The 12219-nt window shown below is 42.0% G+C and overlaps 1 protein-coding gene across 1 annotated transcript in view; it reads right to left on the reverse strand.

Moving 5' to 3' along the window:
• Positions 1–12219, reverse strand: part of LOC311211636 (tolloid-like protein 2) — a gene marked incomplete at both ends in the record, with an annotated part of 81513 nt that overhangs the window by 17373 nt on the left and 51921 nt on the right. The window contains 3 exons of the mRNA XM_084290505.1: positions 781–887; positions 2383–2498; positions 7943–8067. Coding sequence (XP_084146631.1) covers positions 781–887; positions 2383–2498; positions 7943–8067 — 348 coding nt within the window. The remainder of the gene's footprint in view (positions 1–780; positions 888–2382; positions 2499–7942; positions 8068–12219) is intronic.

The following is a 12219-nucleotide window of genomic DNA, read 5'->3' on the forward strand; positions in this document are numbered from 1 at the left end:
ACACTGAGGAGGACCTGCACTTTCTTGAGAACTTTGGGAGCAGACGTAGAAGAGAGCCCTTGCACAGTTTGATATCCTAGGCATGGTCAGCAATCCTTGGGCCCAGAGACAATTTCACTGCTAAAAGTACAGAGGCTTAAAGTACAGACTGTTATGTATGGAACAGTCTGCCCAGAAAAACTATGGATGTCCCATCCCCAGAAGTGTTCAAAGCCAGGCTGGATGGGGCTTTGAGCAACCTGGTCTAGTGGGAGATGTACCTGCTCATGGCAGGGGGCTTGGATTCAGGAAGTCATTAAGATCTCTTCCAATTCAAACTATTCTATGATTCCATGACTTGTATTCTCAAGGAGAAAATTGCAGAAGCTTGGGGCAGGACCTATATGGCTGTTTCGTTCTTATCACCTGATGGTTCTACTCAGATCTTATAGAAAAAAAAAACTGTAAAGCTCCAGAGACCACATTTCTAATCACAGCCATGCCCTTCACTCACTTCCCTCTCTGCCTCAGTTCTCAAGCTAGAAAAGGAAGGAATAAAGTCTTTGCTACCAAAAGACTTGGAGCATTGATCATTTGGTGTGAATACAGCAAACTGACATCTCTGGATGGAGACATTAACGCATGGCCAGTGCACTGCCTGTACACAGCCTCCTTCCAGGTAAACCAGCTCCTTCCATGCTGGTTTATGGTGTTTTGTTTGTTTGTTTGCTCTGTCGTTTTTTTCCCCCACAATAAACTTGAAGTAGAACACACAAAATGCAATTAATATGGAACAGCTACTCACCCAGTAATGGAGCCTTCCGCCAGTAGCCATCACGCACCTCCACATAATCATACCAGCAAAGGCGACTTTTAAATAAATCCATTGACGTGAAATTCAACATAATCTGAAAGAACAGATTTTTCTTTGGAATAGGAACTATTTTAAAATGAAGATCCTATAGACTACATGGTTCATCTCTGCTACAGCGTGTATGTGAGTAAGCAGGAAAAAATAGTTGGACAACTGGTTGGAGTTTTAAATCATCTTTTCCTTGAAAAAAGAAGGCTTCTCAAGGAATTTTAATTATACTATACAGTACATTACAGAAGACAGCATTTTGCTATCCATTCTGTAATTCACACAGTCACTGCTCCACAGCTACTAAAATGCTACTAAAAGAGACATTTTTTTAAAAATTAAAAACAGAATCCTTGGTTTTGATTAATGGAGACACACATTTCCCCAAAATACATGTTTGGGGTTTATTCCCTCATATAAATGTTTCCACTAATAAACAGCTGATTTTGCTGACAAGCTTCCACATTCTGACACTTATATTCACATAATCACTGTGATACAATTATGTTCACTGGCTTTACAGAACAGAGTTCAGCAAGAAAATGTTATCCCGTTTGTCTCCTTCCTCTGTAACAAGGATTACTGGCCTTGCTCTGGGCCTAAGGAAGTCACAGGATGGGATGTACTTGTGGCATTTTCGTCTTTGCACAATTTGACCCTCATATTAATTTATGCATATTGTCTGCCACAGAAGTTGTTTCAAAACCTGGCCTGCTCTTGGTACCTTTTCCTCCTTGCAAAGTTCTCCCTGAAGCCAATGGGGAAGACTCAAAACAAGTAAGCTCTGCTTTCCTTTGTTCATTCGAGTCTCAGTCCTAAGCGTGTCTTAAGGGTGGTCCTCAGCAAAGCTGCTCTGCCAAGAAGCTCCCAAGCCGGAACATAAATTATTGCAACCTGGTACGACATGAAAGGCTGAGGGGCTGGCATTAGTGGATTAAGGAAAGGTTTCATTTTCACAGGAAGATAAATAACACAAAAGGAACTGGAAAGCGGACAGAGCAGCTAACCAATGTAGAGCTGGCCTCAGCATTTCAAGGCTGGGAGCAGGGGTCCCATGACAGGGATGTTATGCCCGTATGACAGGGGCAGACCCCTGCTGTCACTCATGACTCCTCAGCTTCCTGCAGGGCCCCATCTTGCTGGCCAATTTTACTTAACTCATCTGACCAGCATTATGTTTGAAAGGTAATTTCCTCAGCTCTCAACTCAATCAGATATACCAGGTGGCACACTGAGTAGCTGAGGAAACTGTCCAGGCAGGGTCTAACTGTGATTTGAGAGAAAATATCAGAGATCAACTCACAGCCCAGACCTGCAAGGGGGCTCTGTTCCAGAATTACCTCTTCTAAGGACCGCATATTCCTGACCCCATCTCTGGGAGGACAACAACAGCACCCAGGAGCCTTTCCAGGCTTCCTCCCTGCACTCCATGCACGCAGAGATGTGCAGCACAATCTTTTGGCAGCTACTAACACTGTCATCACAGGCAAAAACACACACGCAGAAGTGCAGAGTATACTTTGTCCTTGTGTGGCACCTACCTTCTCCCCTGGGGTCACCGAGATTCTCCAGACACAGTGGGAATAGGAGGGGTAGCCGTTTGGAAAGCCAGGGGCTGAGAAATTCCCTGTTGTATCCTGCAAGGTCTCTCCACAAGCTACGAGAGAGGGGAAAAATAACAGAACAGCAAAAGGAGTGACTCTGAAGGATATTGGGGTCTAATGCAATGTTTGCAGATGACTGCTATGTGGAGGCTGGTGGCTTGTAGTCTAAGGATGTTCATTCATGGTACTGGCACAAGGTCAGCTACCATGTGAGACCTCACCAAAGAGGTATGATGTGAAATTTGTCAGGGTTCCTAGGATAGAAGATTATCAGTAAAAGGACACAGGAGAAACAACTTTTAAAAAGGCACACTTCCTTCATCTTTACACACAACACTTTCAAGGTTTCAGTCCTACTGAGGAATATCTCATCCACTGATAGAACAAAAAATAATAGCCCATTCCACCTTGCAACCCCAAGATTACTGCCAGCAAATCTGTTTTCTCTTATTACCCGCTTCTCTGTGAAGTTCACCCTAGTTTACCACTGTTAAGTGTCTTTTGGGTTAAAACATTGTGGAAAAAAAAAAAAAAAAAAAGGCATGACAAACACCAGTGACCACAGACTTTGTCTGTCCAGCATCTACCCTGGTGTCACACAGCACAGGATAAAATACAAACACCTCAGCTCACTCTGCTGTCCTGCCGCAGCTGACGAAATGTAGATCCCAGAGTGAATTCTGGGAAGCAAATAGTTTGCATGCGTTCCTTTAGGGAACTGCAGCTTCCAACGTGTGGGAAAGCAACAGCTAATTGTAGTTCCTGTTCTCTGTGCCTGGAGAACTTCACTGGAGCAAGGAATGACCGTGTGTATGCCCAGAGCAGCCGACTGCCTAGGCTGCAGAATCACACGTATCAAAGTTCCTATCCCCATCCTTGAGAATACTCACTAGGCACATGCAAACACCCATTCCAGGGAGCGGGGACCTTAGCTTGCCTACTTTCAGGTTGTTTTCCTAATGTCATAACCCACTGATGTTATAAAGCTCCCGTTGAGCTGCAGCTTGGTTTCCTCAGCAATAGCAAGGAAGCTTCCAAAAATCCCTTGTTAAGCAGCAGTCCTTTAAAAGATCTGACAAGACCGAACATCTGGCTCCCTTTCTCATGGAAATGTCAGGGGATGTTCCTCGGCCTCATGCTATCACACAGTCACTAATTTTTCAGCCATGATCACTATTAGATGGGCGGATCGGAAGCTGGAGGTGAAAAGAGACCCGTCCCATTCAAAAAGTTTAATATCTTTAAAAAGGAGAGAGGGAGTCACGTAGGCCAGAATTTCTTAATTTCCCTGAAGTACTTTGACCCACAGTTTGACATGTCAGACTAGATGAACAAAAGGCAGGGACACAAAAGGGTTTTTTTTTGTTCAACCAAGCAGCTCCTAGGGTTGCTCTGGAAGGTAAGTCACTACTAGGAACAAGTTGCACATATTTCAAGGCACAGGTCGGTATGGGTTTTTCCTGTCAGGAAAGCCAAAGGTATTTAAAACTACTAGAAAGAAGCACCACTGAGGAAAACAGGCAGGAAAATACATACACCTGCCCTATAGAAAGAAGCAAATAAATGAGAGTTCAAAACCTACACCCTGCTCCCTCCTCAGGTTGGAGCCCTGAGAACTTCCCTTACCATTATGCAACTACAAAGGAGCATTGCACAGCAAGTTTTAGTTTCAAAGTACCCTGCAGAAATAGCTTCTCTCTCCCCAGACTATCCCAGCATGGTAATGTCATCTCTAATCTTCAGGTGGGCAGAGGTGGGCTGGTGGTAAAAGGACTGCATGTACTGGAGAAGAAATCTGGACAATTATTTTCAGAACAAACACACTCGTTTCCTTTCCATCTCTTGAAAAGATGCAGTACCTTGCTATCTGTAGCATAATCTGTTAGGATCTATTTCCAGTTTCCAGGATGCTCCTGGGACTCTTAGGCAAGAAAAACATAATGGCCCAACAAATAAATATCTCAGTACTTGGTCTGGAGTGGCCACCAGCTTAGGATTGTTTTAAGAATGCCAATTCTTAACTTACTAAGACAAGGTGTCTTAGTAAACAGGGGATTCCAAGTACACAACTCACCAAGGTATACAGATGCTCTTTTTCTCTGCTCAAAAATCTATCTGAACAAAGCTGTCCCCATGAAATTATAAAGAAACTAGGAACACACACTATATTATCATAATGACACAGGATAAAGAAGACTGCTATGCTGAACCACAGTGAAGATTTCTGACAGCCCAGACCTAGTTCTCCTAAGTGTAATTACACAGTAACTGGAAAGAATGTGTAATTACGAAGCAGGTACTAACACATCTACTACCAAACACTATTCTGCAAAAGAGTCATGACCTAGCTAACTATCTACATGTTGCAGAGGAGGCTCTCCAGACATGCTGGAAGAGGCTGGCCTTTCAGTGGAGAGGAAGGTGATTGCCTGCACATGCTGGGGGAAGCAGGATGCTAAGAAGCAACACATACCTAGGTGTGGAGCAGTCTCTTGCAGAGGACACCAATAAGCATTACAAATGTACCCTGCTTAGTATCAAAGAAGACAAGAGGTCCAATAAGATTAGTGCTTGGTGCTTCTGGGATCCAAGAAACTGAGCCAAGGTGTTTTTTGCACGTGGTTAAGAGGCTAATGCACACCCAAGCTGCTAGAAAGGAATGGAGGTGAAAACCAAAGCAGAAGAGGTGAATACTTCAAAACTCATTTGTAAATGAAGTAGTTGAGAAGCAAGCACTTACTGTTCACCAGTACATCTTTTTGAAAATTCACAGGGAATTGGATGGGATAACAATGCAGGACCATTCTCAATGTAACGCATAACCATTATACAGATAACAGAGCCATATGGGTCTGTTTCCTTTAGCACTGTACAAGATAGCAGGACAGGCTTTTATAGTGACTATATTCATCAAAGCCTCTACTATGCAGCCATTTCAAAACCAGCATTTACTGCAGTAGAATTCATCTTGCCTTCCAGAAATTCCTTCAGCAAATTTCATCCGGTTCCACCTGGCTTGGCACTAACTTTAACCCAGCAGGTGTAAGCTTCAGGGAATTAAAAGCAATTTAAAACAGCAAAGTTTTAGACAGAAAAGTTAAGACAGCCCAAAATGTAGCAGCCAAAAGTCTAATGAGTTGGAAAGCCATGTCTCTTATAATAGACAACAGTCGTTCTGGCTCGTACCAGTGCACACTTGTAACTCTTCTTCCATCATTCTAGATTTTTTTGGCAGTGGGGATTCAGACAGATACTCTCTTACTGAACAGGAAACCACCTGTTGTTCAACTCCTGGATCATGTGGCTGTATTTCACCTAAAAGTCCTCAGCTTGACTACTGAACAAAGTTGTCCTTAACCAATTATCTCAGTCAGATCCTGCTCGAACATACAACCAAGCTCCTTGGTTTTGAACTCCTGAGCTTTGCATTTTGCAGAAGAACATTTTCCAAGCTACAGATTCAAACTGCAGCTGCAGATGTCTGTTTCATTAAAAATACTGCACCCCTTCTCTTCAAATGCAACCTGTGTATAAATTTTGATGTCAAACAAAACAAACAAAACAATAGATATTTGAAGAAAGTTGGTTTTGTAGGCTTAAAGCTCTGATCATTCTGCTGCCAAATATTTTCTGAATAGAAATAACCCCTCTGCTAAGTTTTGTGGGAAAAAAACAAAACAAAACAAAACAAAAAAAAAAAAAACAAGTTTTTACTTTGCAAGTAGAAATCTTGAGACTCAGAAGGGTCCTCTTTTTTTAAAAAAGTTGCTTCATAGCTTTTAGTTTGACTTTAACCTCAGGCCAAAAGCAGCTTTTCAGTTTGCCTCAAGAAATCTGAATTTGTAGTCAATGCTTCCAGCTAAGAGGCTGAAAAGTCTAACTTGATTAAGTCTGACTCAATCAAAAATGTGGTGCAAGGCATCCCTATTTATTCATTTATTTTTGGAGTATTCTAACAACCAAATCCCTAAAGCAAATTGAGGTAATTTTTCTAGAACTTCATCTTCTTCAGCCAAAAGGGGATTTACTTGAAAAAAATATGATTTGTAAAAAGAAAAAAAATTGTTAGTTAAGATTAGCACACCTAGGAAAGTTACATCCCTCACTATAAACTAAGCAGTGATCCCCAAACATCATGGACCCTGAAGTACTGCTGATCCTCACAATTTATTCTAGACCCTTATGAACCCATATTCTCTGATCTATACCTAGAGAAGACATATACCTAGAGAGAGGATTTGCACACCAACTACAGACCATTTTCTGTGGCTTTTCAGCACAGATCAGTGCTAGCCAGCTGTTAACTTACAATATGACTTTGTATACCAGCAAAACTTCTCTCTCCTTCCCACCTTCTCCCCTCTCCCTGTTATATGCTTATCCCAGGCAGATTAACCTTTTGTTCTGTTTAGCACACACTGATCTGGGAAAGGTTTACGATCAATCGAAGCCATTCTCAATCAGATCAATATGCTGGCCAGACTCACCCACTTCGATAAACTTCCCAACCACACTTGCAAAAGTCCTTTTTTCCCTCCCTGCATTATTACAAATGTTAAGAGTCATTCTGCAAAACTAGGGCAACTCTCTCATTATCTAGTGTCTTCTCATAGATGTTCTGCTACCAGCAGATACTCAGAGCTAGTTAAATTTTCTCCCTCCAACCATAACACCTTCCATGCTACCTCTGTTCTCATTTGCTGCGGTCCACGACACAGGTGCCAGACAGAGTGCCATCTTTCCTTGAAGCATCTCTTTACATCCTGATATTCTACTTGTTCTTAAGTCTGGCAGGATCCTTCTCTGAAATCTGTTTTTCTCTATTGATCTATCCAGCTAAAACTGTTGTATAAGCTTTTACTAACATCTCCAATTTAAAAGGATTCTTTTATTCTGGTGGATAAATTTAGTCTCTAAATCATAGCTGTGACACCAATGCTCCTTTTGCCAATCTTTGCAGACTTCAGATAAAGCAGGATTCAGACTATCTGTCTTTAGTATTCATATACATTTAGATAGGTTCTCAATCAAAGCTCTTCCCAGTCTATCACATCTTCTGCAGCAGAAAGAAGGATGCAACCCTCCCCTCAGCAGTCCAAAGCAACAGCTTCTAGTACCTGGCTGTTTCAAAAATTTTTGAGCTGTCTTCCATGTTACTCCCAAAGTCTTAGTGCAACACACACCATAACCACTTAGGATTTCATTAAAGCTCTCCCTTGGGACAACACCTATATAAAAAATCAACAGTTTGACAGCTGGTATGAGGAGACTCCAACATACCAGATACCACAGCCCTAAAACAGGAATACTGGCAAAGTACTAATAGGAGACACACGTTAGACAAGATCAGTTCTCCCACAGCTTCAGCTTGAAGCACTGGATGGCCTACATTTCCTGAGTCCTTTCATCAAAGAGATTGTTAACGTGCTCTTGAACTCCCATGCTTTTCATCATTGTCTATGATAAAGCAGGAGCTCTTCCCACAAGCCATATTTACCTGGGCACTTGTACAACTTCCTCGCCTGAGCAATGTCTCCCTGACTCAGGCGAATACGCTGACCAATAGTTGGCCGGACCCCATTATCATCACGACGGGGAAGGATGGTGTCGAGGAAAACCCCTCTAAAGGGAAGAACAGAGAGACAAAGAGTAGTGAAGTAAGAAATGTGACATAATGCACAGAAAGCTATCCTGGCAGGCCTCCCACTCCATTTCCTTGAGCAAGTATCCCATGCTAACAAGAAAGAGTAATACGGATTTTAACAACTGCATGTCTTGAGGTGGCCATCTCCCTATAGCAGATAGCTTCCAAATGTACAGGCAAGTTTGCCAAGCCAGTAAATTCTTTTTATATATCAGAATTGCCACTGTTTGGTGTTTCAGCATAGACACATCCATTGCCATAAATCAGAAAAAGCAATGAAATATTCTTGCAGAAGGTTCATGGCACATCTGGCTTAGCAGGAGCACAGATTGGACACATGAGCAGAGGGAAGGGCTATTTGTTCAGTAGCAGGTGGGGTTGGACCAGCAGTGGCTGTGGTTGCCACAGATGAGAAACAGATCGAGTGTTCTACCTTTGTTCTGCATGAGTTTCCAGGCTAATAACTCCATTTGTCTCTGCCTTTTTTCCCTTGCTACTATTTCTTCCACATTGTACTTCATACTTGGGAGCTCTCTACTGCACTTCTGATCTCAGTCCAGCAAAGGATTTAAGCTCAGGCCTCACTTCCATCCAAATGCAAAGTCAATGCACACATGCAAGAGCCTGCATGCAAGAGAACATTAAGGCTGCACAGCTAATGTGGGAGGAAAGAATCAGAAAATGGAATGCCAGGTTGGTAAAAATTGGAGCTCTAGTAGTCAGACTGTCCGGTTCACAGGAGCCATTTCACCACATCCCTGAGTGTCTGACGGGCCTGACAGTGCCAATGCTAACAATGAGTTTGAAGCTTCGGCATCAGCTCCGTGATGCAGTTCTCTTTCTGAAGGAATGGATACTAGTTCACAGAGTCAAATGGAAAAGTCAGGGCAGAAGCAGTAATTTTAGTGCTACAAGTCCTGCTGTAAGAATCTTCAGGTATGGGTTAAGCTTATTCATTGGGCTGCTCAGCTGAGTAAGGACATCAAGAAGTTTCGGATAGTTTTTGCTTTGGCTTAATTTTAAATAAATACTGCAAGCAGAGTATGTAGATCACAGCTGTCCAAAGCTGTAGTTAGCATTCTTGAACAGAAAATATCATTCAATTAAACATATTTTGTGGGAAAAAATCTTTTGTAAATATTCGACTTGACAGAAGAAATAGAGGGGAAGGAATTTAATCTGCTTAAGAAATGAATCGACTCTTGCAAGGAAGGTGGTTTTTTTTGTTTGTTTTTTTTTTTTCCCCAGCGGTATGAAAATTCCTGATCAGCAATAAAATCAGTGCTTACGAGTTCTGAGGTAAGCCCATCAAATGTTGATTGACAAATTCAGGCTGGCGTTCTACAAGCCAGCTGCATGCTTCAATCTGAATTTATTTATGTATCAAAAATACATACTCCAATTCCAGAAACAACATGAACACAGAGGCAGATCAATCTGCTCATGGTAATTTTGCAAGCCATCTCTGGAGTTCATAAAAGAACTTGGCATGTGGCAGGGACATAGTTCTGTGGCAGTGAAAGGCTTTCTGCTGATTCCCAGGCTTAACCAGCGAGGACTAACAAAGTTTAACTGAGTAACCACCATTTGTGCATGTAAACCTTTGGTTCTTTTGACCATTCCAGCCCACACAACTGCATACACATAGCCTCCAGCCTCCTGCACATAACATACATCTAGGGTATTGCTCACACAAAGCAAACAATCCACAACTTCAAATTACCTTGTGATCCCTTATTACCTGCCAAACACATTTTCTTCCAGAAGGATGTACCCTAGGCTGGGGCACGAAGATTTAAGGTTTCACTTTTTTCCACCAACTGAATTTTGTACTCCCCTCACAAGCATTGCTGAACACAGCTCTAAGGAGGCAATATTCCTATCATTTCACAGTCAAACTGAGAACAAAGGAGAGTCCTTCTGTCCTAAACCTCATAGGTTCCAGCTGCCCAACCAAACCCCATTTGGTTAGCAATACTGATGATGTTAAGATGCATGTTTGGTAAGTGTCTCTAAGAGCACCAATACTTTGCTTCACAAATTAATAAACACCAAGCAGATACCATTAAACAAAGCAGTTCAGTCAGTATAACACCAGAACCATTCTTGAATAAGATACCTAACCTCTTCTTCCAGACTGAGGAAGAGAACCAGAATACCATATGCCCCTTTCTCCTGATGTGAAGGCATACATGTAGGCAGAGCATGCATTAGTTGCCCAATGCATTGGTTAAGTCAAGCACAACCCACCATGGCTATCAGCTGAGAATGACGGAGTTTCAGTAGAGATGCTCTACTGAAAAGTCATTAAGATTCCTAAGAGTCTTTAAGATTCACGTAGCACCACAAATGTGTTATGCAAATATCATGAAGTTATCAACTGATCTTGAGAAATGCTGATAATTCACTGTCCCATCTGAGGTCAATAGAGACAGGTGCTTAAACCACCACTCAAGGAAGCATATATTTAATGCAGGTTAAGCACCCAACTTCAGACAGCTACAGTTTGTCCCTACTCTGTAGTTACAACCCCATCTGAAGAAGAGAGACAACATAACTCTACTTCACACAGTAAAACCTGTGGAAGATATAAGTGTGGAGGATTAGGATGGTGTGTTGCAAATACATGAAGATTCCCCTTGCCTTGCAGACAGTGCTTCCTGCACCCTGACTCCAACAGAAGCTTCGCAGAAAAGCAGAGCCATGTGCTGTAACTCCAGGACATACTGCCATGCCTACTACCAAGAGGCTTACTGAACTAAGGTAATCCACTATTTGCTTAGGAGTCTAAAGGTTTAAACTTTCTTATTGTTATACTGCCATTTGTAGATCTTGAAAGCAATAACAGAAATTGTTTTATGAGACAGCAAAATTCAACATAATTTGCTTCCATGTTTGTAAAGAATGCACCGGGAAATAAAAGCCACATTTTTCAAAAGCACCATTGGAAGCAATTTCCACTGCTAGGGCTCATTGTGTCTCAGAAAAACTGTACATTTCTGTCCTAGGCACAAAGATTAGAATAAAAATTGCCTAGGAATTGCAGCAGTATTTGAACATGTGAAACACCACATGATTTGTTATCACCAGTATTCACCAGGAGTTAAAAGCAACAAAGAGTTGTGCTGACTGCTATGTAGGAGCTACTTCAAGACAATTGAGTTGCAGGTGCAGCTTTAGAGACTCTTGTGCCAGATTATTCATAATCCTTCATGTTCTCCTCATTCATACGTTGTTCTCCACTGGTATGGTGCTCATACCATCTTTTTCCTACATGGACTTTCTATAGTCTGCTGATATATTAACCTGCTACAGTCCTTCTTTTTCTAAGGTTATGCAGTGTCTCTCACATCTAGCTACTAGGAGTAATGAACCTTGCTAGAACTTAGTGTCTTCATGGGCTCTATGCCTTTGTTAGTTGCAGTTGTCTAATACCTGTAAAATTCAGTAAGGTGGGAAGGAGACATGCACACACTCACAAATCTGTATCCATGCTCATTGGTCAAAGCAAGCGTCATTCCCCAGGTCAGCAGATCTCAAGACAGGCTTTGGTAAAATAAAAGCCTGTTCCCAGCACTGCCTATTTACCCTGAAAGCACAATCAGCCCACAGATCCACTTAGTGCTCAGTTCAATTACTGCACAAAGATTGGTACTGGGGTGAGGGTGGGTCACAGAGACAAAAGACTTAAAGAAAACAGACTTAAAAATCCTATTAAGCACCAATTTAAATTTAGAAGGACTCTTGCCATTTTTATCCCTTTTTGGCCCAGCAGTGTTCTGAAGGACCCTGGTTTTCAAGAGAGACAGACTCAAAGGTATCCACAATATAAATGGCAGTAATAACTTAATCCTGCTTTTGTGCAAGACAATTCCAACCATTTAGAGCCTAGCGAATGCTGGAAGGATCTAGCAGATGCCTCAAGGGAAGAAAAATTGTTTGCTTTGGGTATCTGATCCAAAGAAATCTCTAAAGGCTGCAAAGCACCCTTGCCCAGCCACCATCTCCTCCTGCCAGAACAAGCAACACTTTATCAAGTTTGATAATTTCCCCCTGATTGATGCAAAGTTTCAGAAACAAAAGCACAAAACAATAGGCTCAGTACTCCCATACAGCTGGCAAATAAAATA

This window comes from Netta rufina (assembly GCF_964035555.1).
Source record: "Netta rufina genome assembly, chromosome: 7".
NCBI classification, from domain to species: Eukaryota; Metazoa; Chordata; class Aves; order Anseriformes; family Anatidae; genus Netta; species Netta rufina.